Below are 27,995 nucleotides of genomic sequence, written 5' to 3' on the forward strand. Positions count from 1 at the left end.
CTGAAACAAATCAAGAGAAGAAGAATCTGATTTAAAATAAATATACCTAACATAAAAATTAAATTAAAATTTAGATGGAATAATAGAATTCCATACATTTCAATTTGAATAATTTGAGAATCACTCTTCTGTCTCGAGAAGTAAATTCAAATAGCAATTTATGAAAATTATCAATCTCTCTTAGTTTCCTCCTATCTCGACCTCAATTTCTCTATTTTTCAAGGGTTTCTTTCTATACCTTTCATCTCCTTGATCCCAAATGTAGTCAAAAAGAGATCGAAAGAGATGTTATTTCAGATTTTGGGGGAGTTCTTCTCCAACTAATAGAGAGAGAAAGATATGTTTTAGTTTTAGGGGATTTATGAGTGACTAATAGCGAGAGAGAGAGAGAGAAAGAAGTTTCATATTTTGAGTGTTTACGAGTTCTTCTCCGACAGTGAGAGAAAGAGATATATATGAAGCCAACAAATTAAAAAGAGAAGAGACTGCGAAAAAAAAAATCTAAAAATTACACTTGTAGCAACGGATCTTTTGTTCCTTCCTTATCATTCATAACAGAATAATTGAATAATATTGTTGTAGTGTCATCACCAAAAAAGAGATATCTCTTATATGTTAAATATTTTAAGAAGGCATGACACATAAATTAATTTTGACTTCTAGGTTGTTTGAATTTGCATTTCACCCATTTAAAATCCGGAGAGTCAAATTTGTCAATAATGTACACTCGATTTAAATAGAAAGAAATTATTTGAATGAATCATTGACTCATTCGTCAAATAGGTGGAACTTTACACGAAGTGGACAACCAATTCTTTGTTTTTAGCTAATTAAATATGTAAAATTTTGTGAAAACTTTTCTATTGTGAGATATGATTTTTTTGTGAGGATGATCTCCACATGAAAAATCAGCCCAATCTAAAATTTCAAAGTCCATCAAAAGTGATTTACAAATTTTAAATAAAAAATCAACGACTCACAATTCTGAAATAATTTTGATGGGATTATAACTTTCATATTGGACTGATTTTTGGTGAGGATAAACTCCTCACCATAGAGATCGTCCTTAAAAAATAAGTTCAATTTGAAACTTTTAAGTTATACAGGACAAAATGTTTGTTAGCATTTTGTCATCCTAAGATTATCAATCGAACGCCCCCCCATATATATATATATATATATATATATATATATATATATATATATAAAAGGAGAATGCAAACATCCAAGACTTCATAGAAATACTTGTATTATCTAAACTTTTTTGTATTTAATCAGTTTAATCCAAAACTTATAAGCCATGTGTTGTCTCCCTTGTGTTGGTTGCCGAACCTTACCCAATATATATAAAGTTTTGAGATCCAAACTCATATAGTATTCATCAATTTTATTTTATTTTATCTATAAAAAAAATGGGTTCTTAAAATGTGATTTCAAAATAGCTATCGTCTTTCTCCGACCTAAACTTATACCCAAACACGGATATATGACCTTTATTGTTTATTTATTTTAATTTAATTTTTAAGAGGCGAAGTCAATTAATTTTCCGTTGAAATCCGCTCTATGACTTGTCCCCCACGCGAGCGGATACATTACACGCTATACAGATGCATAGTATTTTATTGCCAAGAAAGAGACCCCGTCAATAATCAAGCTTCTTGAAGCTTAGATTGGACTGCAAATTAATATTTAATTCGTACGCATAGTATTTTATTGCCAAAAGAGAGAGAGATAGATCCCGTCAATAATCAAACTTATTATAGCTTTTGACTGGGCTTCAAATTAATGTTCAACTTTCTCCTCACTATAAAGCCAAGACCTTCCTTCCCTTAGAACTACACCCACACCCCACCTACCTATAGGAAGAGAGGGAGAGAGATGGATTCTCTTATAAATGCTGTAGCCAGTAACAAGCCTCATGCAGTATGCATCCCAGGCCCAGCCCAAGGACACATAAACCCAATGCTCAAATTAGCCAAGATTCTCCATCATAGTGGCTTTCATATCACATTTGTTAACACAGAGTACAGCCACAAACGCTTACTCAAGTCCAGAGGTCCTGACTCTCTCAATGGATTACCCGATTTTCAATTTGAAACCATCCCCGACGGTCTCCCACCATGTGATATCGACGCCACCCAAGACATCCCAGCCCTTTGTGAGTCCATCAGTTATAATTGCTTAGTTCCCTTTCGCAACCTCATCTCCAAACTCAACCACATTTCATCATCATCACCATCATCAAGAGTAGGGCCTCCAATCTCTTGTATAGTATCTGATGGATCAATGAGCTTCACTCTACAAGTGGCTGAAGAGCTGGGAATCCCAGAAGTATTATTCTGGACCACCAGTGCATGTGGTTTCATGGGTTATCTTCAATACCCCCATCTCCTTCGTAAAGGCCTTACACCACTCAAAGGTATTATTATTATTATTATTAATTCAAGAGTTTACTTGCCACCCTTATTTCTGTTTTTATTAGATGATCCTGCACTCCTTAGAATATCAGATTGAATAAAAATAGCAAGTCAATCCTCTTTTGCTCATAGTTTAGATCAGATTTGAGAAAAAGAAATTTTTTTTACACCTAATCAAGTGTTTGAAAATAGACGGTAACCATTCGTTTAAATATTTGAACGACTGGATGTAACCGTCTTGATGATGGGCCACACCCTCACCTGTTGATGACAGCTACAGAAAAATCCGGCTACAGAGGATCTGCCCCCAAGATTGTATGGGTTATTTTAGACCCAAAAGAATATGCTATCCTGACATCTTTGATTTGTGGCCATTTAACATTCCAAGCCAGAGTGAGGACAATGTTTGGTCTTGTACGGCACTGAACAGATTTCTCAGCATTTTGTTTACAAAACCATCCCTATCTTCCTATCTCAACTATCGTTTGATGCTCTGAGTCAAAACATTTTCCGTGGACCTTTGGACTCATGAATCATGATAAGATTATTTATTATTTGGAAGAGATCATAAATATTGGCATTTAAAAGTAGAGTAGGGATCCATCCTTCCTAACTAAGGTCAGATGGCACCCCATGTTATAATACCATTTTAAAGTTTTAATGACCCACTAATCCAATGGATATGTGATCCATCCCTTGATGAATCTACACACAAAAAATCAGTTTGATTAGCGATATGCATCCATTGATAATTTCATTGTCTAAAGTTCTAACAGATACTAATATGACTAGGTATATGTCAACAAGAATGATGAATGCATGCTGTCTTGATATGCAGTTGGATATGTGGCTGATGTGGCAAGGGCACATAACAGCACATCTTTTTTGAGTGTATCTCAATAAAAATGATAAAAGGTTCTGTACCCTTACCACGTCAGCCGCATATCAAGACCGCGTGCATTCGTCACAAGTTCACGACTCATATATCAAATATTCTTTATTAAGAAATTTTTTATTGCCACTCCAGCATTTACTTGTAGCACATTATTAATTTTCCAGTTAACTAATTTACCTTACGGTAGATAGTTGGTCTTTATTTTTTATTATGGCACCATAGTTTTTTCTTCTCTAAGTGCTCATTTTAGAGAGAGGAGAGAAAAAATATATTTCTTCTCCTCAAAATATTCTCTTGAGAGAGAGGTATGGATGAATTTTGTGGAGACTAAGATTCAGCTTTTTTAAATCTAAGGTTTCTTATAAGATCCTTTGTTGATTTAAAAGTACATAAATATTTAAATCTAGGGTGAATTACCATTTCCGTGAGCTGAAAATAAGCTATTTAGGATTCCATCTTACTGTTCATTTTAATTACGAAAACGTGAATGATAACGTTTTCGCAGGTTTTAAGTGACTGTTTCCAATTAGCCACTTTAGACCTGCAAAATTGTCACCTTAAAAACATCCGAATTGGTTATCTCACATTTTGGCAATTAAAATGAACATTGAGCCATCCAGAATGGTAAATTTGTCAAAAGTTGATTACTCTTTCATAAATATCCCTTCAATCTAAGATTTCTAATAAGATTTTTGAAGTTAAGCCTACATTTCTATGGTGTTTGTGTATGCTATGTAGATGAGAGTTATCTAACAAATGGGTTTCTCGAGACTCCCATTGATTGGATTCCTGGAATGAAAGACATCCGTTTTAGAGATCTTCCAACCTTTTTTCGAACAACAGACCCCGACGATATCATGCTCAACTTCTTGATCAGAGAAGTAGGGAGAGCTTTCAAAGCTTCTGCCATCATCTTTAACACCTTCGATGCCATGGAAAGTGAGGTTTTAACTGCACTCAAGTCTCAATCTTTACCTCCAATCTACACCATTGGTTCTCTTCAGTTGCTTCTCGGTCATATTCCTCAAAATGAGTTGAAGTCCATTGGATCCAATCTATGGAAGGAAGAACTAGAATGTCTTGACTGGCTCGATTCGAAAGATCCCAACTCAGTCGTGTACGTGAATTTCGGTAGTATCACTGTCATGACTCCTCAACAACTGACCGAGTTCGCTTGGGGTCTTGTTAATAGCCAACAACATTTCTTATGGATCATTCGACCAGACCTTGTTGTTGGTGACTCTACAATTCTGCCTCCCGAGTTCATAATGGAGACGAAAGAAAGGGGTATGTTAGCAAGTTGGTGCCCACAAGAACAAGTACTTAACCACCCTTCGATTGGTGGGTTCTTGACACATAGTGGATGGAACTCAACGATCGAAAGCGTGTGCAGTGGTGTGCCAATGATTTGCTGGCCATTCTTCGCGGAACAGCAGATGAACTGCAGATACTCTTGTACCTATTGGGGTATAGGGATGGAGATAGATAATGATGTTAAAAGAGATGAAGTTGAGAGTCTTGTAAGAGAGTTAATGGAGGGAGAGAAAGGTAAGGAGATGAAGAAGAAGGCAATGAAGTGGAAGAAGAGTGGTGAAGAGGCTGTTGCACCTGGTGGGTCATCTTATGTTAATATCGACAAGCTTGTCAACGAAATTCTTCTCGCCAAAAATTAGTCAAGGTTTCTTATCTCAATCTCTATTGACACCGATCCAAATTGCAAGAGAGACTTTTGTTTTATTTAGTTTTATTTCCTCTCTTCTATGTAATAAGATGAGATAACTGGATAGTTTATAAAAAAATAAAAAATAAAAATTGGTCGGAATTTTTCCATTATTACTACTCATCTTGTATGTTTAATCGGTTTGTAATTTGTACCGAGTGTTTTAAAGACTCGACCATACAGGTCGTTCATCCAACCGAATTTTGCAATAAGATCAGGGGTGAATAACCATTTCATGAGCTGAGTTATTTACGATTCTAGCTAATTGTTCATTTTAATTACCAAAATGTGAATAATCACATTTTGTTAAAACAAAATTCAAAATAATAATGAATTCGACGATTTTAAAGTGCCTATTTCACAAGTTTAAATCAGTCACTTTAAACCTGTGAAATTATCACTTTATAAACCTCCCAATTCATTATCATTTACGTTTTGATAACTAAAATGATCACTGAGTCAGAATCATAAATTTGTCAACAGTTGATCACTTTTTCATAAATATCCCTAAAATCAGTTTTGCCTAATCAACCATCACTTTTGTGAATGTCATATATTTAAATAATTTTGAAATCCTTGTTCCCTTATATCTTCACTTTCAACTACACAGTAAGAAGAGATGATTTGTGGAAACAATCCTCCACCGTCAAATCCGAATTCAACATCATATTAAGGATGTTGTTTCTTGTCTTTTAAGGGCTTGTTTGCGTGTGCCTAAGGAGAGTGATTATTTGCTCACATCTCATCCCAACACCTATTTGACATGTGGCGTTGATGATATAAATAATAAGAGACAAAATTCTCACTCCTACCTGCATATCCACTACCTAAAAATCTTAATTTTTAGATTTCAAATCTTAAAAAATATTGTGGAATCCACGTGGATTATCATATTGACAATGGAACACCACGACCTTTTAGATTTCATGTAAAAAAAAACTCATTGTAAAAAAAACGAAAAAGAAATGTTTTTCAAGCTTAATAATGGTGTTGAAAATGAAATACTATCGAGCACCTAAAATTAAAATTAAAATATAATGGTGAAAAATAACTTTTAAAATCTTTTTTTTCCTTTCTGAAATTCATAGAATTTCATCCTCTACATTACCGTTGTATTGGATCATATTTTTGAATGCCACGAGGTGATCTTAAGAGAAAATTTAGTTTTTTTTACTATGGGCAGAAGATAAAAAAATCTTCTATTATTGTTTATATCATCAGTACCACATGTCAAAATGATGTTAAACTGTGAGCAAATTTACTTATAACGTTATGAGCAAACGATCACTCGTGTAAGGTTACGTGTTAAAGCACAATAAATATACTTTGGAAATTGGATTTTATATCGAAAATGTCCTTTAAATTTTTTTGAAAAATTTATCGGACAAACCTAGTTGTAGCATTTTAATTTTACGATTGAATTTTAATATTAAATCTGGAAGTTCAATAACCATCTATTTTCAACACCTGCGATCAAGCTAAGGTACTTTTTTATAATTTTTTCTTTTGAATATAAATTTTTTCATATAATCTAGATGTCTGTGATATTAGATTGGTAATTTGATAAGTCTCATGGGTCAATGACCCTTACAAAATTTGAAATCTTATTAAGTTAGTCATGCAACAGATGGATCTGCCCAGTAAATTTCTCTTATATTTTTATTATCAAAATATCCACAGATACCAATTTCACTTTGAAGTACGCGTGACATTAGGCACGAGTAAAACCCCGTCTTCTGACGAGAAAAAAAAAAAAACACCGTTCAGCCGACAATCCATTAATTTTGGTAAGCCGCGAGGAATGATGTCACGTGACATCCCATCCTTACGGAACTGAGATCTGTCGTTTCGAAAGTTACATGGAAAGCTAATGAACGAATGGCATGATGCCATGTGTGCTAAATGAGCAAAAGAGAGAAAATTTGGCAGCAGCTTAAGTGCTTATTTTTATGTAATTTTTTTATACACGTGGCGTTGTACTATTGATTCGTCAACTAAATACATAACTTTCAGAACAGCAAATCTCTTTCCAAAATTTAATGAGTCAACATTACTGAGTTATCCCTCTGTGGACCTGCATGTACGATAAAATCATACCGTAAATTCTAGTAGTTTTGATTATTTATGGTGGAGAAAGAGAATCATGTTTGATCTTCTTAGTTTGAATCATCAAACCCTTAAATCATTTGCATCTCAAAAGAATGATATTCATTTGTTTTCAATTCTATACAAAAGTGAAGAACATAATAACAAGATTGTGACTTATAGAATTATCATTGAGTGGACAATAACTAATATTTGAAAAGTTTTCTATGATTGACAAATAACAATTAATTTAAATGAAAATTTTGCAAGATAATAATAAGATCGACACTATGGAGCTAAATGTTGGATTGTTAAGAAGCAATATATTTATAAGATTCGGAGTAATAAAATAAGAAACAAATGTATTAGATGAAATTTAGTACTAAATCAAATAAGAAAGAGTTGTCGGAAATGATTTGAACATGTGTGAAGAAGATTAATAATTGCATTATTGGGGAAAAAATGTTTGGTATAAATAAAGACGTTAATGGAACGAGGAGAGAGACCAAAGAGCGATATAAATGAAGGTGGTGTGAAAAGATTGTAATAATAATCATTGAGTGAAGATATATAATTCATAGTACAATTAAATGACAAAGGGTTGGAGTCATCCATCGGGAAGAAATACAAAATCCTATATATGGTTAGAATTTGTATCTTATGAGTACATGATGTATCATTGAGATACGTATTTCATCCCAACAACATGGTTTAGAATTCGTATTTTTTATGAGAGCTTTTTCACTAGTACTCTGATCTCAAACCCATGATTAAATGTAGAGATTCTTTAAATGCAATGATTCTCATTACAAACCCTAATAATTAGGATAACAAGTAGTTGATGATGATTTCTAGCCCTCCAAATCAACAGTTAAAAATTATCAGAACATGTAGATTTTTAATACCCCAAATTAATCCTTCAGACCTTTCTTCATTAATCTCTATTTGATGTTTTCATAGGGATTTGATAAATTTGGGGTCTAACTCAAAATCAATTGACAATGAGTGAAGAGGCTCGGAAGCTTATAAGGAGAGAGACAAGGCAATTTATGTCTATTGTGGGACTAAACTCAATAGGGTCTTACAAAAACATCTACACAAAAAAGTTAGTTAGGAATTTGACAAAGTAACATAAGAATATTACAGATTGTTTGACATTGCCTTCAATTAGATCTATATTCATAGATCAGAATTTCTCCTTCAGAAAATTTTCTTATTAGGAATAAGTTTTCCTCTTACACAAAACTTCAAGGTTATCCTTTTGCCATGTATCTACAATTGTTCATGAAGCATATAAGATTATCCCATGATTTTCAAAGGCACATACATGTTTGCCTTTATAAAGGAATACATTCGGGATTTTATATTTGTGCTAATGACCAAGGAGCATGAAGTAATATATAATGGGTTTACAAGTTCGAACCCAACGTGGTTCAAATTGACCCTCTTCCTAGAACTTAGGATGATGGGATATCTACACGGGTGAATTACCATTTCGTGAGTTGAAAATGAGTTATTTACGATTTCGAATAACTATTCATTTTAATTACTAAAATGTAAATGATCATGTTTTCGTTAAAAAAATTAAAAACGGTAAGTTTTAAAGTGACAATTTCGCAGGTTTAAAGTGGTTATTTCCGATTCGTTGCTTTAAACCTGCAAAATTGTCAAATAGTCATTTTAAATCGGTAAAATTGTCACTTTAAACATGCAAAATAGTCACTTTAAAAACCTCTAAAATCATTACCCTTCACGTTTTGATAATTAAAATGAACAATGAGTCGGAGCCGTAAATTCATCAAAAATTGATCACTTTTTCATAAATATCCCTATTTAAACACAGACACAGACTTTTTATATCCCACCCTCACAATCTCACACAACAAGAAAAAAGGTCTATAGCAGTAAATATTTATGCTGCTACAGGGCAAGAAATCCATTGCTACAACCTATTGCAATGGAAAAAAAAAATCCGCTTGCGTCTCAGCCGCCATTATTAGTTTAACGACATAATTTGCATCAGTTGCTACATGGCTATTGTAACGGATTTATTCATATCCACAACAGTGGATATTTTAGCTACAGCAACAGACGTTTTTGAAACATCTATTACTACTGCTATTTCAAACAATGCTTTATAAAGTTGCTAATGTTACTTATATCACTACCTACTATTGACTACTAATACTAATAGTAGTAATTCCTTACTATGATACTACTAACTACAGCTAATTACAACTAGTGCTAGCATGATTTTGAAACAGGGAATTCACTGTACCATAACTAATCGATTTTTCAAAGAAAATAACCAAAACTTCACTTCCATTGACACTGAATTGCAGGAAGCAAATTTAATTATCTGAATTTTCAAGGCTCAATGCTAAGTTCAAATATCGAAGAGCTTTGTTCATCCTAAGAGTGATAAAAAAAAATGTATTGCCAATGCTAGATCTTTAACTCATGCGTCAAGATCCATTAAAAATCGGCTAAGAATCACGAATTAGATAACAAAACTAGTATGAACACTCGGATTTGTAATAATTTCTATCAAACTCCACAAAACATGCAAAATCTAATCGATTTACAAAAGAAAACAACCGAAATAGGAAAAATGACAAAAAATCGTCTAAGAAGAGCAAAATCAAACGTTACAAATGAAAACAACACAGACGAACAAGATGAGCTAAAATCGATGAAGAATAGGAGGAACTACAAAGACAAGAAAGCTACAGAGATAATTGTTTTTAAGAAATCGAATCAATCTCTTTCAAAATTTGTTTTAGAGATGAAGATTTTTAATAATTTTGAAAAGCTCTTAAACAAATCAAGAGAAGAAGAATCTAATTTAAAATAAATATACCTGACTTAAAAATTAAATTAAAATTCAAATGGAATAATAGAATTCCATACATTTCAATTTGAATAATTTGAGAATCACTCTTCAATCTCGAGAAGTAAATTCAGATAGTAATTTATGAAAATTATCAATCTCTCTTAGTTACCTCCTATCTCGACCTTAATTGCGCTATTTTTCAAGGGTTTCTTTCTATATCTTTCATCTCCTTGGTCCCAAATGTTGTCAAAGAGAAATCGAAAGAGATGTTATTTCAGATTTTGGGATAGTTCTTCTCCGACTGATAGAGAGAGAAAGATATGTTTTAATTTTAGGGGATTTATGAGTGACTAATAGCGAGAGAGAGAGAGAGAGAGAAGTTTCATATTTTGAGTGTTTACAAGTTCTTCTCCGACAGTGAGAGAAAGAGATATATATGAAGCCAATGAATTAAAAAGGGAAGAGACTGCGAAAATTTTTTTTAAAAAATTACACTTGTAGCAACAGATCTTTTGTTCCGCCCTTATCATTCATAACCGAAGAATTGAATAATATTGTTGTAGTGTCATCACCAAAAAAGAGATATCTCTTTTATGTTAAATATTTTAAGAAGGCATGACACATAAATTAATTTTGACTTCTAGGTTGTTTGAATTTGCATTTCACCCATTTAAAATCCGGAGAGCCAAATTTGTCAATAATGTACACTCGATTTAAATAGAAATGAATTATTTGAATGAATCATTGACTCATTCGTTAAATAGGTGGAACTTTAAACGAAGTGGACAACCAATTCTTTGTTTTTAGCTAATTAAATATGTAAAATTTTGTGAAAAATTTTCTATTGTGAGATATGAATTTTCTAATAGACTTTTCTTATAATTAAATGACTGAGATGTCCTGAGGTATATTGAGAAAAATCAATGCTTGTTTCCGAGGAATCAAATTAGCTAGGATTCCGAATGTTAGACTAGTTTAGATTTGATTTTCTATTATTAAAATTGATAAATTATTAAGAGAGTTATTTATTTCTTATATTAATTTTAGGAAGAATGATTCAAAGGACTTTTTTTGTGTGTACATATTTACAATAAACAAGTGTATTTTTTACCCATCTTCTTCAGAAAATAACTGAACAAGCTCTGTTTGATACAATATATCCCTTCAAATGTTTTGATGGAACCTGGACAATAGCGGTCCAAAGTAAAGGTAGAATTGTATGTATATTTGTTCTGCATAATAAGAACATCACGTTTCACTAAATGATCTCTTATGTTGAACACTCGTTGATATGTATCAGATGTTTGTGAAAATGGTTGTTACAGCAAGATCTTGATTAATTTTTCCTTTTTTTTTTGTTGTAATATTTATATATATGGGGACGTAGTTTTACTGTGTCCATCAATCTACAAGTCTTCTTAGAATGTGGTTAACACTATCTTTAGATTTTGTTATACTATATATTGCAGTACTATAAATAATTGCATTTGTATCTGATGTTTTTTCCAGGGTTATCATGTTTGGCTTCAACACATATTTTCTTGTCTGTCTGACAAACATTGTACCTATAATTTGTACTCAACTAGCTACCTCTTAATTATTTTAAGCACATTAAGAGTTACTTTGTAATGGTTTTCACAGTATACAACAAGTGGGAATATTAAGGCTGTCCAAGAATGTGATTCTGCACCTGCTGAAAATGGTGTATTGTCTGAGGAAAAACTTTTGAACTCTAATGTATTTACCGAATTTAAGTTGGCTGGGAGTCAAGAAGTAAGTCTTGTTATTTTAAGTTATTAACTATGTGATGATGCTTCCTTTTGATTTCACCTTTGTAATTCTAATAGACTTCCAATTTTCTGTTCTCTTGTTTAACCTCTTCGTATTTATTAGGAGGTAGCTGCTGATGAAGATAGTGTGAGAAAGGTTTGTTTATATCTTAAAGATGAAGTGATCCCTAAGTTTGTTCAAGATCTTTGCACGCTTGAGGTTTCACCCATGGATGGTCAGACATTAACTGAAGCATTACATTCTCATGGAATTAATGTCCGTTATATGGGAAAAGCAAGCATTAGCTGAATATGTGGACATTCCTTGTGCATAAAGGACATGTTGTTTAACTGCCTTTTCCATGCATTTTCTCTTAAGCTGTAGAAATTAGGAAAATAAGCCTTTCTTAATTCCAATTTGAAGATTTGTTATATTTCTTTCTTTTTTCTTTTTTAATCTAATCGCTACTTGGTTCTTTCTGATGAGTCTGAATCATGTTCTCCAGATAGCTGATATGACTAGGCATTTACCTCATATTTGGGATCATTGTGTTGTCAAAATTATTGTTAGGTCTGCAAAACACATTCTCAAGGTGAGCCTTCTTATCTGCTTAACTATTTATGTTCTTGAAGTTCTTTCTACAATTTTGAGATATTGGGTTTGAACCTTTACCATTGCACATTTAGTTGCAGTAAAAATCTGAAATGTTGCCATTGCATGTAAATAGAAAGTAACTTCATTGAATAGATCTTCCATGTTTGAAATTTGAAAGTAAAAACATATTTGAAACTTGAAAGTAAAAACATGGTGGTTTTGGTGCCAATCTTTAATGCTCTCAACCCTGCTTTTTCTACATACTATTCTGCTTTTACAATAAACAGGCTGTCCGATCAATATACAATATTTCTTTGCTTAGAGCCTAGCACCCACCTAATGGTATATTATCAATCCACTTGATAATGGGTGGTGGCAAACGTAAAAATGTGGCAGATTTTGAGATTTTGATGTTGGAATCCAATTATATATATATATATATATATAGCAAACTGAAAAACAAGACCTAAATTAAAGTTCTATCATCTCAATTATTATTGATTTATGGTTTCATTCCCAAATCTTAAGTCTTGTAGTTTTGACATTTCATCATGGACTGATTTGTTATGGCCATTCACCATGAAGCAATTTTTGTATGCACTTCTGCTAGAAGTTGTATCCTTGTTCTTTGCTTCTATGTCTATGAAGAAATTGTAATTTCAACTCATTTTTGTTACTCTCCTGATTCTGGACATTTCTGGAAAAAGCTAAAAAAAATAAAAATATAAAAGGAACAAAAGCAGACGATAAAACTGAAAATTAAATTGTTTATGCGTCGCTATTTTTCTTGTGTTAAGTTTTTTTTTTTTTTTTTGATCAGGTGCATTTTTCAAATTCTATTTTTTTAGTGGGTAAGCCTAGATTTGAACCCAAGACCTCAAAGTGCCATTGCAATCTGTAAATCAACTAAGCTATGGGTCCAAAACTGTCTAAAATCAATGAATTGAAGTTTTATGAAGAAAAAGGGCAATCGAATACTAATTGAAAAATAAGGGAACATGAAAAGGAAAGGAAGCAAATTTGATGTGGTGTTTTGGGTACTAATGTGACGCTATAGATTAGAGAGAGAGAGAGAGGGAGAGAGTGAATGGTTTTTGAAGTTGCTTGCTTTGACATCCATGTTGTATTCTACATTTTGGTTTCTTTTATGATCTACAATGTGCATGTTTGGCTCCCTTTTCACATTATTTTGGGTTTATAATTTGTATAAACCTTGCTTTATAGTTCTTTTTTCTTTCTATGTATTTAAATATGAAGAGCTTCTTCCACATTCACCGTTTGTTTAATGTTAGTTCAAACCATCCCATTGCTTCAGTTAACTAGAATATTTCGGCCTTTGTGACTTCATAATTTTAGAAAATCTTCTCAATTTAAATATTTTCTTTTTTAAATAAATTTTTGGTTGTGATTTCGTCATTTTTAACTTGACTTAGTCTATCTACTAGTTTTTTAGTTGCTGATGTCAACTTGTGGAAACAATGACATGTTTCATTTGGGATCATTGTTGTGGCTACAGTTGCATGGCTCATTTTTGAGTAGTCGGGATTGTCCTTTCTATCAATCTCTTCAGACATATTCCTGATTATAATCGTAACTACAGATATAGCTAATTACAGATATTCTTTCAAGAGTCGTTGTTGTCAATATGATTTGCACTTGCACTAAGGAAACAACTTACTTTTCTCTTTTATTGGATTGGAAAACAGAAGGATGCACATGCTTTGCATGCTTCACGGAAACCTGATCAGATTCTAGCACAAAACTCAGAACAACGCTTGGGAAACTCAGAACAATGATTAGGAGGAGGACTAGGGTGGTCTCTGTTTGTGCAGATCTCTCTCAATTGTACTCTCATGTCATCTATCTTGGGTCAAGAAGATTGAATTTCATTCAGCCCAAGTCTGATCCAAATCCAAAGCCCACCTCTATGAAAAACAGTGCTGAAGAACAATTTCATTCATTGTAAGTTCCAACTCCAACTTACTTCTTCAATCTAGCATAACGTGGTAGTCTTTTTAACAGAAATATTATTCTCTATCAGCCTCAAATTCTTTGAATCACTTCTATAAGAATCATGATTGCAATATCAATTGTTTGGTGAAGATATACAAGAAGTATTTTTTTGAGTGTAAAAGCACTTCCAAAAGCCACGAGGGTTTGGGTGAAAAACAGCTTATACATTTTTAATTGTGTTTTTATTGACCATACTGTCCCTTAAACAAGAGTAAGAGTTAATAGTAGAAATATGCAGGGGTATCTTAGCCATTAACAAAACAAATTTGTATCTTGATACCAGGAGACATTATCAGCATGTCAAAGAACTACTCAAATTATCATGACTCTTTTTTTGTAATAGTAGAAATATGCAGGGGTATCTTAGCCATTAACAAAACAATTTTTTTTTTAATATTATATCCATCTTATTTGAGAATAATAGATCTTCTGTTTGTCGAATAATGTTATTATAGTGAATTATATCATCTAGGCAAATATACATCTGTTTTTGTATTTGATAGGAAGTGTGTTTACTCAACAAAACAGATCAAGCTTGTGGAATTGCAGCATGAGAAGGAAGAAAAGGTATCCAAATGAGGTTGTAATCAACCTGGGTTTAACGTGGACAAGAATGGCTAGGAATCTTATCATTTTTTCTGTCATTCTAGAAGTGAGTCTTTCTTTCCAATTTCCAATTTCCAATTTCCAACAACATTGTTTGTTTCTTTCCTGAATCCAGATCCAATGACCTTATTATTTCATTTGTACATCCTTCCACGTGACTAGTCATGCCAATATGCCACAGACATAACTCTTTACTGCTTATCTATCAAATAAATAAATAAATAAATATATAAAACCTGTCAGTACTGTGATTTCTCATATCATCTGGTTCCTGAGATTCTGGATATGAAAGAAAAAAGTTACTTTCATTTGTAGTCATTGTTTCAGTTGTTAACACATTCTTGGGCATATAAGATTTTCTTTTTAACTCCAAGTTGGGTTGTTAATATTTTCAGGCTATTGCAGTGGGTTATGCCATCATGACTACTAGATCCGTCCATTTAAACTGGAAGATGAGTGCCCTTTGAGTTCTGCCCATGTTTCTTTTGCCTGGTTTATCTTCTGGCATTTATTCAACACTTATGAGCTTTACAATGATGTATAATTATCTTAAACTCTACACCTCATTAATTTAGCTTATTTTTTTTCTTTTCCGCGATTAATATTCATTTCTTACTTTCTTTTGTGCGCGCGCGCGCGTGTGTGTGTATAATTTGAGATTATCATTGCTGAATATGCATTTAATCTTTTATACATTTGAAGCTGTTGAATTTTTTACCCACTTGAATTTTTTTCTATAGTATGACTTCAGAATTTTATTAAATTGGGAAATCTGCTTCACAAACATTTCTGTGACAATTAAAATTGTAGTCTACCCTTTGGATCCTTATCTATATTTTTAGATGTGAAAATTTATTGTGTCTGATATCTTTGATATCCATTTTAAGATAATCAATTCTGTTCTTTTTTTTTTCTAATAATGTTGCAAAGTTTATAAAACCTATTAAATGATTACTTCCTCTCATCTTCTCCCTCTCTCTCTCTCTCTCTCTCTCTCTCTCTCTCTCTCTCTCTCTCTATGTGTGTGTGTGTTTTTCTTTGCTTTCTTGCACTATAAGAGCTGGCTTTTATGAAATTATATCCATTTTGTTTTAGTTTTTACATACAACTCTCTAGTACACTCATTCTAAATCGGTGGCTTTTATGAACTAGTGGACATGAAAGTTTCTCACCTTATAATCCTTGGTTCTTTGGTTGATCAGGAGCACTTGCTTCTCGGATACTCCTTTGAAGGTGCGGAAGTTTATTGTGAGAGTATGCAATGTGGTGATACGAAAGAATTATTTTATTGGTAGTTGCGGGCATTGTGGGGATCTTAAAGAAGATAGGAGGGATGGGAGTGCTGGCATTGCTTCCTTGTAAGGACTTGTGCTTGTGTAATGATTGTAAATGGTTTATCGATGCATTGTAATTTTGGATTTGTAAATTATGACTCATTGCAACTCTTTTTGTGTATAAATTAATGTGATAGAGAACCTCGATGTTTTTTATTTGGATCTATTTTAACCATGGGTAATAGGCAAATAGAAAAATAATAATAATAATAATTTTAGATATCGATTTATAACAATTTTAGATATCGGTTTATAATTGATGTCTAAAGTCTCAGACCTAGGACATCAGTTCTATAAAATCCGATGTCTCAAATCTTTTAGGGGTAATGTACGTTGTTATATAAAGACGCAGATTAGGAAGGGTTTTAAGCCGTTCCAAATTCAGAGATCTGGAACGGTTTTTAACGGTTCCAAATAATGAAATATAGAACGGCTTTCAGCCGTTTAACCTCATTAACGACGCCTCGATTAAAGACGGTTTGCAAGCCGTTTCATAGTGGATTAGGAACGGTAATAAACCGTTCCTAATTGCCATATTTGTTGTAGTGTCAATAAGATCCTACGAAAACATTTGGACAAACAAGTCAGTTGGGAATTTGACAAAGTAACGGTAAGAATATTAAAGATTGTTTGACATTACCTTTGATTAGATCTTTATTCATAGATCAAAGCAAAATTTTCTTATTAGGAATAAGTTTTCCTTTTACACAAAACTTCAAGGTTATCCTTTTGCCATGTACCTACAATTGTTCATGAAGCATATAAGATTTTCCCTTGATTTTCAAAGGCACATACATGTTTGCCTTGATAAAGGAATACATTCGGGATTTTATATTTGTGCTAATGACTAAGGAGCATGAAGTAATATCTATATAATGTGTTTACAAGTTCGAACCCAACAAGGTTCAAATTGACCCTCTTCCTAGAACTTAGGATGATGGGATATCTAAACGGGTGAATTACCATTTCGTGAGTTGAAAATGAGTTATTTACGATTTCGAATAACTGTTCATTTTAATTACCAAAATGTAAATGACCATGTTTTCGTTAAAAAAATTAAAAACGGTAAGTTTTAAAGTGACAATTTTGCAGGTTTAAAGTGGTTATTTCCGATTAGCTGCTTTAAACCTGCAAAATTGTCAAATGGTAGCTTTAAATCGATAAAATTGTCACTTTAAACATGTAAAATAGTCACTTTAAAAACCTCTAAATTCATTACCCTTCATGTTTTGGTAATTAAAATGAACAATGAGTCGGAGTCGTAAATTCGTCAAAAATTAATCACTTTTTCATAAATATCCCAATTTAAACGTGGAAACAGACTTTTTATATCCTACCCTCATAATCTCACCCAACAAGAAAAAAGGTCTATAGCAATAAATATTTCTGCTGCTACAGGGCAAGAAATCCGTTGCTACAACCTATTGCGATGGAAAAAAAAATCCGCTTGCGTCTCAGCTGTCATTATAAGTTTAACGACATAATTTGCCTCAGTTGCTACATGTCTATTGTGACGGATTTATTCATATCCACGGCAGCGGATATTTTAGCTACAACAACATACGTTTTCAAACATCTATTACTACTGTTATTTCAAACAATGCTTTATAAAGTTGCTAATGTTACTTATATCACTACCTACTATTGACTACTAATACTAATAGTAGTAATTCCTTACTATGATACTAGTAACTACGTGAAATGTTTAGCACCAAACATTTTGGCAAAACATGGGTTAGAAGTTTTGGAATGGGCTGATTTTTGGTGAGGATGATCTATATGGTGAGGAGCTCATCATCACCAAAAATCAGGCCATTCCAAAACTTTTAACCCATGTAGGACAAAAATGGTTGGCTAAAATGTTGGCCAAAATGTTTGGTGTTGAATGAGACCCACTAACTACAGCTAATTACAAATAGTGCTAGCAAGATTTTGAAACAGGGAATTCACAGTACCATAACTAATCGACTTTTCAAAGAAAATAATCAAAACTTCACTTCCATTGACACTGAATTGCAGGAAGCAAATTTAATTATCTGAATTTCCAAGGCTCAATGCTAAGTTCAAACATCGAAGAGCTTTGTTCATCGTAAGAGTGATAAAAAAAAAAGTATTCCAATGCTAGATCTTTAACTCATGCGTCAAGATCCATTAAAAATCGACTAAGAATCACGAATTAGATAACAAAACTAGTATGAACACTCGGATTTGTAATAATTTCTATCAAACTCTACAAAACAAGCAGATTCCAATCGATTTACCAAAGAAAACAACCAAAATAAGAAAAAATGACAAAAAATCGACTAAGAAGAGCAAAATCAAATGTTACAAACGAAAACAACTCAGACGAACAAGATGAGTTGAAATCGATGAAGAATGGGAGGAACTACAAAGACAAGAAAGCTACAGAGATAATTGTTTTTTAGAAATCGAATCAATCTCTTCCAAAATTTGTTTCAGAGATGAAGATTTTTAATAATTTCGAAAAGCTCTGAAACAAATCAAGAGAAGAAGAATCTGATTTAAAATAAATATACCTAACATAAAAATTAAATTAAAATTTAGATGGAATAATAGAATTCCATACATTTCAATTTGAATAATTTGAGAATCACTCTTCTGTCTCGAGAAGTAAATTCAAATAGCAATTTATGAAAATTATCAATCTCTCTTAGTTTCCTCCTATCTCGACCTCAATTTCTCTATTTTTCAAGGGTTTCTTTCTATACCTTTCATCTCCTTGATCCCAAATGTAGTCAAAAAGAGATCGAAAGAGATGTTATTTCAGATTTTGGGGGAGTTCTTCTCCAACTAATAGAGAGAGAAAGATATGTTTTAGTTTTAGGGGATTTATGAGTGACTAATAGCGAGAGAGAGAGAGAGAAAGAAGTTTCATATTTTGAGTGTTTACGAGTTCTTCTCCGACAGTGAGAGAAAGAGATATATATGAAGCCAACAAATTAAAAAGAGAAGAGACTGCGAAAAAAAAAATCTAAAAATTACACTTGTAGCAACGGATCTTTTGTTCCTTCCTTATCATTCATAACAGAATAATTGAATAATATTGTTGTAGTGTCATCACCAAAAAAGAGATATCTCTTATATGTTAAATATTTTAAGAAGGCATGACACATAAATTAATTTTGACTTCTAGGTTGTTTGAATTTGCATTTCACCCATTTAAAATCCGGAGAGTCAAATTTGTCAATAATGTACACTCGATTTAAATAGAAAGAAATTATTTGAATGAATCATTGACTCATTCGTCAAATAGGTGGAACTTTACACGAAGTGGACAACCAATTCTTTGTTTTTAGCTAATTAAATATGTAAAATTTTGTGAAAACTTTTCTATTGTGAGATATGATTTTTTTGTGAGGATGATCTCCACATGAAAAATCAGCCCAATCTAAAATTTCAAAGTCCATCAAAAGTGATTTACAAATTTTAAATAAAAAATCAACGACTCACAATTCTGAAATAATTTTGATGGGATTATAACTTTCATATTGGACTGATTTTTGGTGAGGATAAACTCCTCACCATAGAGATCGTCCTTAAAAAATAAGTTCAATTTGAAACTTTTAAGTTATACAGGACAAAATGTTTGTTAGCATTTTGTCATCCTAAGATTATCAATCGAACGCCCCCCCATATATATATATATATATATATATATATATATATATATATAAAAGGAGAATGCAAACATCCAAGACTTCATAGAAATACTTGTATTATCTAAACTTTTTTGTATTTAATCAGTTTAATCCAAAACTTATAAGCCATGTGTTGTCTCCCTTGTGTTGGTTGCCGAACCTTACCCAATATATATAAAGTTTTGAGATCCAAACTCATATAGTATTCATCAATTTTATTTTATTTTATCTATAAAAAAAATGGGTTCTTAAAATGTGATTTCAAAATAGCTATCGTCTTTCTCCGACCTAAACTTATACCCAAACACGGATATATGACCTTTATTGTTTATTTATTTTAATTTAATTTTTAAGAGGCGAAGTCAATTAATTTTCCGTTGAAATCCGCTCTATGACTTGTCCCCCACGCGAGCGGATACATTACACGCTATACAGATGCATAGTATTTTATTGCCAAGAAAGAGACCCCGTCAATAATCAAGCTTCTTGAAGCTTAGATTGGACTGCAAATTAATATTTAATTCGTACGCATAGTATTTTATTGCCAAAAGAGAGAGAGATAGATCCCGTCAATAATCAAACTTATTATAGCTTTTGACTGGGCTTCAAATTAATGTTCAACTTTCTCCTCACTATAAAGCCAAGACCTTCCTTCCCTTAGAACTACACCCACACCCCACCTACCTATAGGAAGAGAGGGAGAGAGATGGATTCTCTTATAAATGCTGTAGCCAGTAACAAGCCTCATGCAGTATGCATCCCAGGCCCAGCCCAAGGACACATAAACCCAATGCTCAAATTAGCCAAGATTCTCCATCATAGTGGCTTTCATATCACATTTGTTAACACAGAGTACAGCCACAAACGCTTACTCAAGTCCAGAGGTCCTGACTCTCTCAATGGATTACCCGATTTTCAATTTGAAACCATCCCCGACGGTCTCCCACCATGTGATATCGACGCCACCCAAGACATCCCAGCCCTTTGTGAGTCCATCAGTTATAATTGCTTAGTTCCCTTTCGCAACCTCATCTCCAAACTCAACCACATTTCATCATCATCACCATCATCAAGAGTAGGGCCTCCAATCTCTTGTATAGTATCTGATGGATCAATGAGCTTCACTCTACAAGTGGCTGAAGAGCTGGGAATCCCAGAAGTATTATTCTGGACCACCAGTGCATGTGGTTTCATGGGTTATCTTCAATACCCCCATCTCCTTCGTAAAGGCCTTACACCACTCAAAGGTATTATTATTATTATTATTAATTCAAGAGTTTACTTGCCACCCTTATTTCTGTTTTTATTAGATGATCCTGCACTCCTTAGAATATCAGATTGAATAAAAATAGCAAGTCAATCCTCTTTTGCTCATAGTTTAGATCAGATTTGAGAAAAAGAAATTTTTTTTACACCTAATCAAGTGTTTGAAAATAGACGGTAACCATTCGTTTAAATATTTGAACGACTGGATGTAACCGTCTTGATGATGGGCCACACCCTCACCTGTTGATGACAGCTACAGAAAAATCCGGCTACAGAGGATCTGCCCCCAAGATTGTATGGGTTATTTTAGACCCAAAAGAATATGCTATCCTGACATCTTTGATTTGTGGCCATTTAACATTCCAAGCCAGAGTGAGGACAATGTTTGGTCTTGTACGGCACTGAACAGATTTCTCAGCATTTTGTTTACAAAACCATCCCTATCTTCCTATCTCAACTATCGTTTGATGCTCTGAGTCAAAACATTTTCCGTGGACCTTTGGACTCATGAATCATGATAAGATTATTTATTATTTGGAAGAGATCATAAATATTGGCATTTAAAAGTAGAGTAGGGATCCATCCTTCCTAACTAAGGTCAGATGGCACCCCATGTTATAATACCATTTTAAAGTTTTAATGACCCACTAATCCAATGGATATGTGATCCATCCCTTGATGAATCTACACACAAAAAATCAGTTTGATTAGCGATATGCATCCATTGATAATTTCATTGTCTAAAGTTCTAACAGATACTAATATGACTAGGTATATGTCAACAAGAATGATGAATGCATGCTGTCTTGATATGCAGTTGGATATGTGGCTGATGTGGCAAGGGCACATAACAGCACATCTTTTTTGAGTGTATCTCAATAAAAATGATAAAAGGTTCTGTACCCTTACCACGTCAGCCGCATATCAAGACCGCGTGCATTCGTCACAAGTTCACGACTCATATATCAAATATTCTTTATTAAGAAATTTTTTATTGCCACTCCAGCATTTACTTGTAGCACATTATTAATTTTCCAGTTAACTAATTTACCTTACGGTAGATAGTTGGTCTTTATTTTTTATTATGGCACCATAGTTTTTTCTTCTCTAAGTGCTCATTTTAGAGAGAGGAGAGAAAAAATATATTTCTTCTCCTCAAAATATTCTCTTGAGAGAGAGGTATGGATGAATTTTGTGGAGACTAAGATTCAGCTTTTTTAAATCTAAGGTTTCTTATAAGATCCTTTGTTGATTTAAAAGTACATAAATATTTAAATCTAGGGTGAATTACCATTTCCGTGAGCTGAAAATAAGCTATTTAGGATTCCATCTTACTGTTCATTTTAATTACGAAAACGTGAATGATAACGTTTTCGCAGGTTTTAAGTGACTGTTTCCAATTAGCCACTTTAGACCTGCAAAATTGTCACCTTAAAAACATCCGAATTGGTTATCTCACATTTTGGCAATTAAAATGAACATTGAGCCATCCAGAATGGTAAATTTGTCAAAAGTTGATTACTCTTTCATAAATATCCCTTCAATCTAAGATTTCTAATAAGATTTTTGAAGTTAAGCCTACATTTCTATGGTGTTTGTGTATGCTATGTAGATGAGAGTTATCTAACAAATGGGTTTCTCGAGACTCCCATTGATTGGATTCCTGGAATGAAAGACATCCGTTTTAGAGATCTTCCAACCTTTTTTCGAACAACAGACCCCGACGATATCATGCTCAACTTCTTGATCAGAGAAGTAGGGAGAGCTTTCAAAGCTTCTGCCATCATCTTTAACACCTTCGATGCCATGGAAAGTGAGGTTTTAACTGCACTCAAGTCTCAATCTTTACCTCCAATCTACACCATTGGTTCTCTTCAGTTGCTTCTCGGTCATATTCCTCAAAATGAGTTGAAGTCCATTGGATCCAATCTATGGAAGGAAGAACTAGAATGTCTTGACTGGCTCGATTCGAAAGATCCCAACTCAGTCGTGTACGTGAATTTCGGTAGTATCACTGTCATGACTCCTCAACAACTGACCGAGTTCGCTTGGGGTCTTGTTAATAGCCAACAACATTTCTTATGGATCATTCGACCAGACCTTGTTGTTGGTGACTCTACAATTCTGCCTCCCGAGTTCATAATGGAGACGAAAGAAAGGGGTATGTTAGCAAGTTGGTGCCCACAAGAACAAGTACTTAACCACCCTTCGATTGGTGGGTTCTTGACACATAGTGGATGGAACTCAACGATCGAAAGCGTGTGCAGTGGTGTGCCAATGATTTGCTGGCCATTCTTCGCGGAACAGCAGATGAACTGCAGATACTCTTGTACCTATTGGGGTATAGGGATGGAGATAGATAATGATGTTAAAAGAGATGAAGTTGAGAGTCTTGTAAGAGAGTTAATGGAGGGAGAGAAAGGTAAGGAGATGAAGAAGAAGGCAATGAAGTGGAAGAAGAGTGGTGAAGAGGCTGTTGCACCTGGTGGGTCATCTTATGTTAATATCGACAAGCTTGTCAACGAAATTCTTCTCGCCAAAAATTAGTCAAGGTTTCTTATCTCAATCTCTATTGACACCGATCCAAATTGCAAGAGAGACTTTTGTTTTATTTAGTTTTATTTCCTCTCTTCTATGTAATAAGATGAGATAACTGGATAGTTTATAAAAAAATAAAAAATAAAAATTGGTCGGAATTTTTCCATTATTACTACTCATCTTGTATGTTTAATCGGTTTGTAATTTGTACCGAGTGTTTTAAAGACTCGACCATACAGGTCGTTCATCCAACCGAATTTTGCAATAAGATCAGTGGTGAATAACCATTTCATGAGCTGAGTTATTTACGATTCTAGCTAATTGTTCATTTTAATTACCAAAATGTGAATAATCACATTTTGTTAAAACAAAATTCAAAATAATAATGAATTCGACGATTTTAAAGTGCCTATTTCACAAGTTTAAATCAGTCACTTTAAACCTGTGAAATTATCACTTTATAAACCTCCGAATTCATTATCATTTACGTTTTGATAACTAAAATGATCACTGAGTCAGAATCATAAATTTGTCAACAGTTGATCACTTTTTCATAAATATCCCTAAAATCAGTTTTGCCTAATCAACCATCACTTTTGTGAATGTCATATATTTAAATAATTTTGAAATCCTTGTTCCCTTATATCTTCACTTTCAACTACACAGTAAGAAGAGATGATTTGTGGAAACAATCCTCCACCGTCAAATCCGAATTCAACATCATATTAAGGATGTTGTTTCTTGTCTTTTAAGGGCTTGTTTGCGTGTGCCTAAGGAGAGTGATTATTTGCTCACATCTCATCCCAACACCTATTTGACATGTGGCGTTGATGATATAAATAATAAGAGACAAAATTCTCACTCCTACCTGCATATCCACTACCTAAAAATCTTAATTTTTAGATTTCAAATCTTAAAAAATATTGTGGAATCCACGTGGATTATCATATTGACAATGGAACACCACGACCTTTTAGATTTCATGTAAAAAAAAACTCATTGTAAAAAAAACGAAAAAGAAATGTTTTTCAAGCTTAATAATGGTGTTGAAAATGAAATACTATCGAGCACCTAAAATTAAAATTAAAATATAATGGTGAAAAATAACTTTTAAAATCTTTTTTTTCCTTTCTGAAATTCATAGAATTTCATCCTCTACATTACCGTTGTATTGGATCATATTTTTGAATGCCACGAGGTGATCTTAAGAGAAAATTTAGTTTTTTTTACTATGGGCAGAAGATAAAAAAATCTTCTATTATTGTTTATATCATCAGTACCACATGTCAAAATGATGTTAACGTTATGAGCAAACGATCACTCGTGTAAGGTTACGTGTTAAAGCACAATAAATATACTTTGGAAATTGGATTTTATATCGAAAATGTCCTTTAAATTTTTTTGAAAAATTTATCGGACAAACCTAGTTGTAGCATTTTAATTTTACGATTGAATTTTAATATTAAATCTGGAAGTTCAATAACCATCTATTTTCAACACCTGCGATCAAGCTAAGGTACTTTTTTATAATTTTTTCTTTTGAATATAAATTTTTTCATATAATCTAGATGTCTGTGATATTAGATTGGTAATTTGATAAGTCTCATGGGTCAATGACCCTTACAAAATTTGAAATCTTATTAAGTTAGTCATGCAACAGATGGATCTGCCCAGTAAATTTCTCTTATATTTTTATTATCAAAATATCCACAGATACCAATTTCACTTTGAAGTACGCGTGACATTAGGCACGAGTAAAACCCCGTCTTCTGACGAGAAAAAAAAAAAAACACCGTTCAGCCGACAATCCATTAATTTTGGTAAGCCGCGAGGAATGATGTCACGTGACATCCCATCCTTACGGAACTGAGATCTGTCGTTTCGAAAGTTACATGGAAAGCTAATGAACGAATGGCATGATGCCATGTGTGCTAAATGAGCAAAAGAGAGAAAATTTGGCAGCAGCTTAAGTGCTTATTTTTATGTAATTTTTTTATACACGTGGCGTTGTACTATTGATTCGTCAACTAAATACATAACTTTCAAAACAGCAAATCTCTTTCCAAAATTTAATGAGTCAACATTACTGAGTTATCCCTCTGTGGACCTGCATGTACGATAAAATCATACCGTAAATTCTAGTAGTTTTGATTATTTATGGTGGAGAAAGAGAATCATGTTTGATCTTCTTAGTTTGAATCATCAAACCCTTAAATCATTTGCATCTCAAAAGAATGATATTCATTTGTTTTCAATTCTATACAAAAGTGAAGAACATAATAACAAGATTGTGACTTATAGAATTATCATTGAGTGGACAATAACTAATATTTGAAAAGTTTTCTATGATTGACAAATAACAATTAATTTAAATGAAAATTTTGCAAGATAATAATAAGATCGACACTATGGAGCTAAATGTTGGATTGTTAAGAAGCAATATATTTATAAGATTCGGAGTAATAAAATAAGAAACAAATGTATTAGATGAAATTTAGTACTAAATCAAATAAGAAAGAGTTGTCGGAAATGATTTGAACATGTGTGAAGAAGATTAATAATTGCATTATTGGGGAAAAAATGTTTGGTATAAATAAAGACGTTAATGGAACGAGGAGAGAGACCAAAGAGCGATATAAATGAAGGTGGTGTGAAAAGATTGTAATAATAATCATTGAGTGAAGATATATAATTCATAGTACAATTAAATGACAAAGGGTTGGAGTCATCCATCGGGAAGAAATACAAAATCCTATATATGGTTAGAATTTGTATCTTATGAGTACATGATGTATCATTGAGATACGTATTTCATCCCAACAACATGGTTTAGAATTCGTATTTTTTATGAGAGCTTTTTCACTAGTACTCTGATCTCAAACCCATGATTAAATGTAGAGATTCTTTAAATGCAATGATTCTCATTACAAACCCTAATAATTAGGATAACAAGTAGTTGATGATGATTTCTAGCCCTCCAAATCAACAGTTAAAAATTATCAGAACATGTAGATTTTTAATACCCCAAATTAATCCTTCAGACCTTTCTTCATTAATCTCTATTTGATGTTTTCATAGGGATTTGATAAATTTGGGGTCCAACTCAAAATCAATTGACAATGAGTGAAGAGGCTCGGAAGCTTATAAGGAGAGAGACAAGGCAATTTATGTCTATTGTGGGACTAAACTCAATAGGGTCTTACAAAAACATCTACACAAAAAAGTTAGTTAGGAATTTGACAAAGTAACATAAGAATATTATAGATTGTTTGACATTGCCTTCAATTAGATCTATATTCATAGATCAGAATTTCTCCTTCAGAAAATTTTCTTATTAGCTAGGAATAAGTTTTCCTCTTACACAAAACTTCAAGGTTATCCTTTTGCCATGTATCTACAATTGTTCATGAAGCATATAAGATTATCCCATGATTTTCAAAGGCACATACATGTTTGCCTTTATAAAGGAATACATTCGGGATTTTATATTTGTGCTAATGACTAAGGAGCATGAAGTAATATATAATGGGTTTACAAGTTCGAACCCAACGTGGTTCAAATTGACCCTCTTCCTAGAACTTAGGATGATGGGATATCTACACGGGTGAATTACCATTTCGTGAGTTGAAAATGAGTTATTTACGATTTCGAATAACTATTCATTTTAATTACTAAAATGTAAATGATCATGTTTTCGTTAAAAAAATTAAAAACGGTAAGTTTTAAAGTGACAATTTCGCAGGTTTAAAGTGGTTATTTCCGATTCGTTGCTTTAAACCTGCAAAATTGTCAAATAGTCATTTTAAATCGGTAAAATTGTCACTTTAAACATGCAAAATAGTCACTTTAAAAACCTCTAAAATCATTACCCTTCACGTTTTGATAATTAAAATGAACAATGAGTCGGAGCCGTAAATTCATCAAAAATTGATCACTTTTTCATAAATATCCCTATTTAAACACAGACACAGACTTTTTATATCCCACCCTCACAATCTCACACAACAAGAAAAAAGGTCTATAGCAGTAAATATTTATGCTGCTACAGGGCAAGAAATCCATTGCTACAACCTATTGCAATGGAAAAAAAAAATCCGCTTGCGTCTCAGCCGCCATTATTAGTTTAACGACATAATTTGCATCAGTTGCTACATGGCTATTGTAACGGATTTATTCATATCCACAACAGTGGATATTTTAGCTACAGCAACAGACGTTTTTGAAACATCTATTACTACTGCTATTTCAAACAATGCTTTATAAAG

General features: G+C 32.9%; 3 protein-coding genes across 7 annotated transcripts; all 3 read left to right on the top strand.

Annotated features, from left to right (window-relative positions):
• The first annotated feature begins 1,793 nt into the window (after positions 1 to 1,793).
• Positions 1,794 to 5,268, top strand: LOC147406828 (7-deoxyloganetin glucosyltransferase-like). Its single transcript, XM_086435110.1, has 2 exons — positions 1,794 to 2,419; positions 4,051 to 5,268. Exons 1-2 carry the CDS (start codon positions 1,879 to 1,881, stop codon positions 4,983 to 4,985), a joined length of 1,476 nt encoding a protein of 491 aa, XP_086291236.1. The 5' UTR covers positions 1,794 to 1,878; the 3' UTR covers positions 4,986 to 5,268.
• A 5,803-nt stretch (positions 5,269 to 11,071) lies between these two features.
• Positions 11,072 to 16,431, top strand: LOC147406829 (uncharacterized). 5 transcript variants are annotated; one of them, XR_015176608.1, is made up of 7 exons: positions 11,072 to 11,723; positions 11,844 to 11,955; positions 12,226 to 12,312; positions 14,021 to 14,276; positions 14,831 to 14,979; positions 15,329 to 15,400; positions 16,136 to 16,431. XR_015176608.1 is itself a non-coding variant. In XM_086435112.1 (7 exons), exons 4-6 carry the CDS (start codon positions 14,107 to 14,109, stop codon positions 15,398 to 15,400), a joined length of 306 nt encoding a protein of 101 aa, XP_086291238.1. In that variant the 5' UTR covers positions 11,072 to 11,723; positions 11,844 to 11,955; positions 12,226 to 12,312; positions 14,021 to 14,106; the 3' UTR covers positions 16,136 to 16,431. The 5 variants fall into 5 exon arrangements, 1 of the variants encoding a protein (XP_086291238.1); XM_086435112.1 differs by having other exon boundaries at positions 14,831 to 14,894; XR_015176609.1 differs by lacking the exon at positions 16,136 to 16,431 and having other exon boundaries at positions 14,856 to 14,979; positions 15,329 to 16,129.
• Positions 16,432 to 20,547: 4,116 nt separating this feature from the next.
• LOC147406830 (7-deoxyloganetin glucosyltransferase-like) lies at positions 20,548 to 23,958 on the top strand. The gene is made up of 2 exons (XM_086435113.1): positions 20,548 to 21,173; positions 22,805 to 23,958. Exons 1-2 carry the CDS (start codon positions 20,633 to 20,635, stop codon positions 23,737 to 23,739), a joined length of 1,476 nt encoding a protein of 491 aa, XP_086291239.1. The 5' UTR covers positions 20,548 to 20,632; the 3' UTR covers positions 23,740 to 23,958.
• The last annotated feature ends 4,037 nt before the right edge of the window (positions 23,959 to 27,995 follow it).

Source organism: Akebia trifoliata, chromosome 3 (genome assembly GCF_017979445.1).
Source record: "Akebia trifoliata isolate Shusen 1 chromosome 3, ASM1797944v1, whole genome shotgun sequence".
Classification (NCBI taxonomy): domain Eukaryota; kingdom Viridiplantae; phylum Streptophyta; class Magnoliopsida; order Ranunculales; family Lardizabalaceae; genus Akebia; species Akebia trifoliata.

Excerpts from the sequence above, each read along its gene's own strand:
- LOC147406830 (XM_086435113.1), top strand. The coding sequence starts at position 20,633 with ATGGATTCTCTTATAAATGCTGTAGCCAGTAACAAGCCTCATGCAGTA. Across the intron at positions 21,174-22,804 it reads AGGCCTTACACCACTCAAAG|ATGAGAGTTATCTAACAAAT; the intron begins GTATTATTATTA and ends TATGCTATGTAG.
- LOC147406828 (XM_086435110.1), top strand. The coding sequence starts at position 1,879 with ATGGATTCTCTTATAAATGCTGTAGCCAGTAACAAGCCTCATGCAGTA. Across the intron at positions 2,420-4,050 it reads AGGCCTTACACCACTCAAAG|ATGAGAGTTATCTAACAAAT; the intron begins GTATTATTATTA and ends TATGCTATGTAG.
- LOC147406829 (XM_086435112.1), top strand. The coding sequence starts at position 14,107 with ATGATTAGGAGGAGGACTAGGGTGGTCTCTGTTTGTGCAGATCTCTCT. Across the intron at positions 14,277-14,830 it reads GAAGAACAATTTCATTCATT|GAAGTGTGTTTACTCAACAA; the intron begins GTAAGTTCCAAC and ends TGTATTTGATAG. Across the intron at positions 14,895-15,328 it reads AGCATGAGAAGGAAGAAAAG|GCTATTGCAGTGGGTTATGC; the intron begins GTATCCAAATGA and ends TAATATTTTCAG.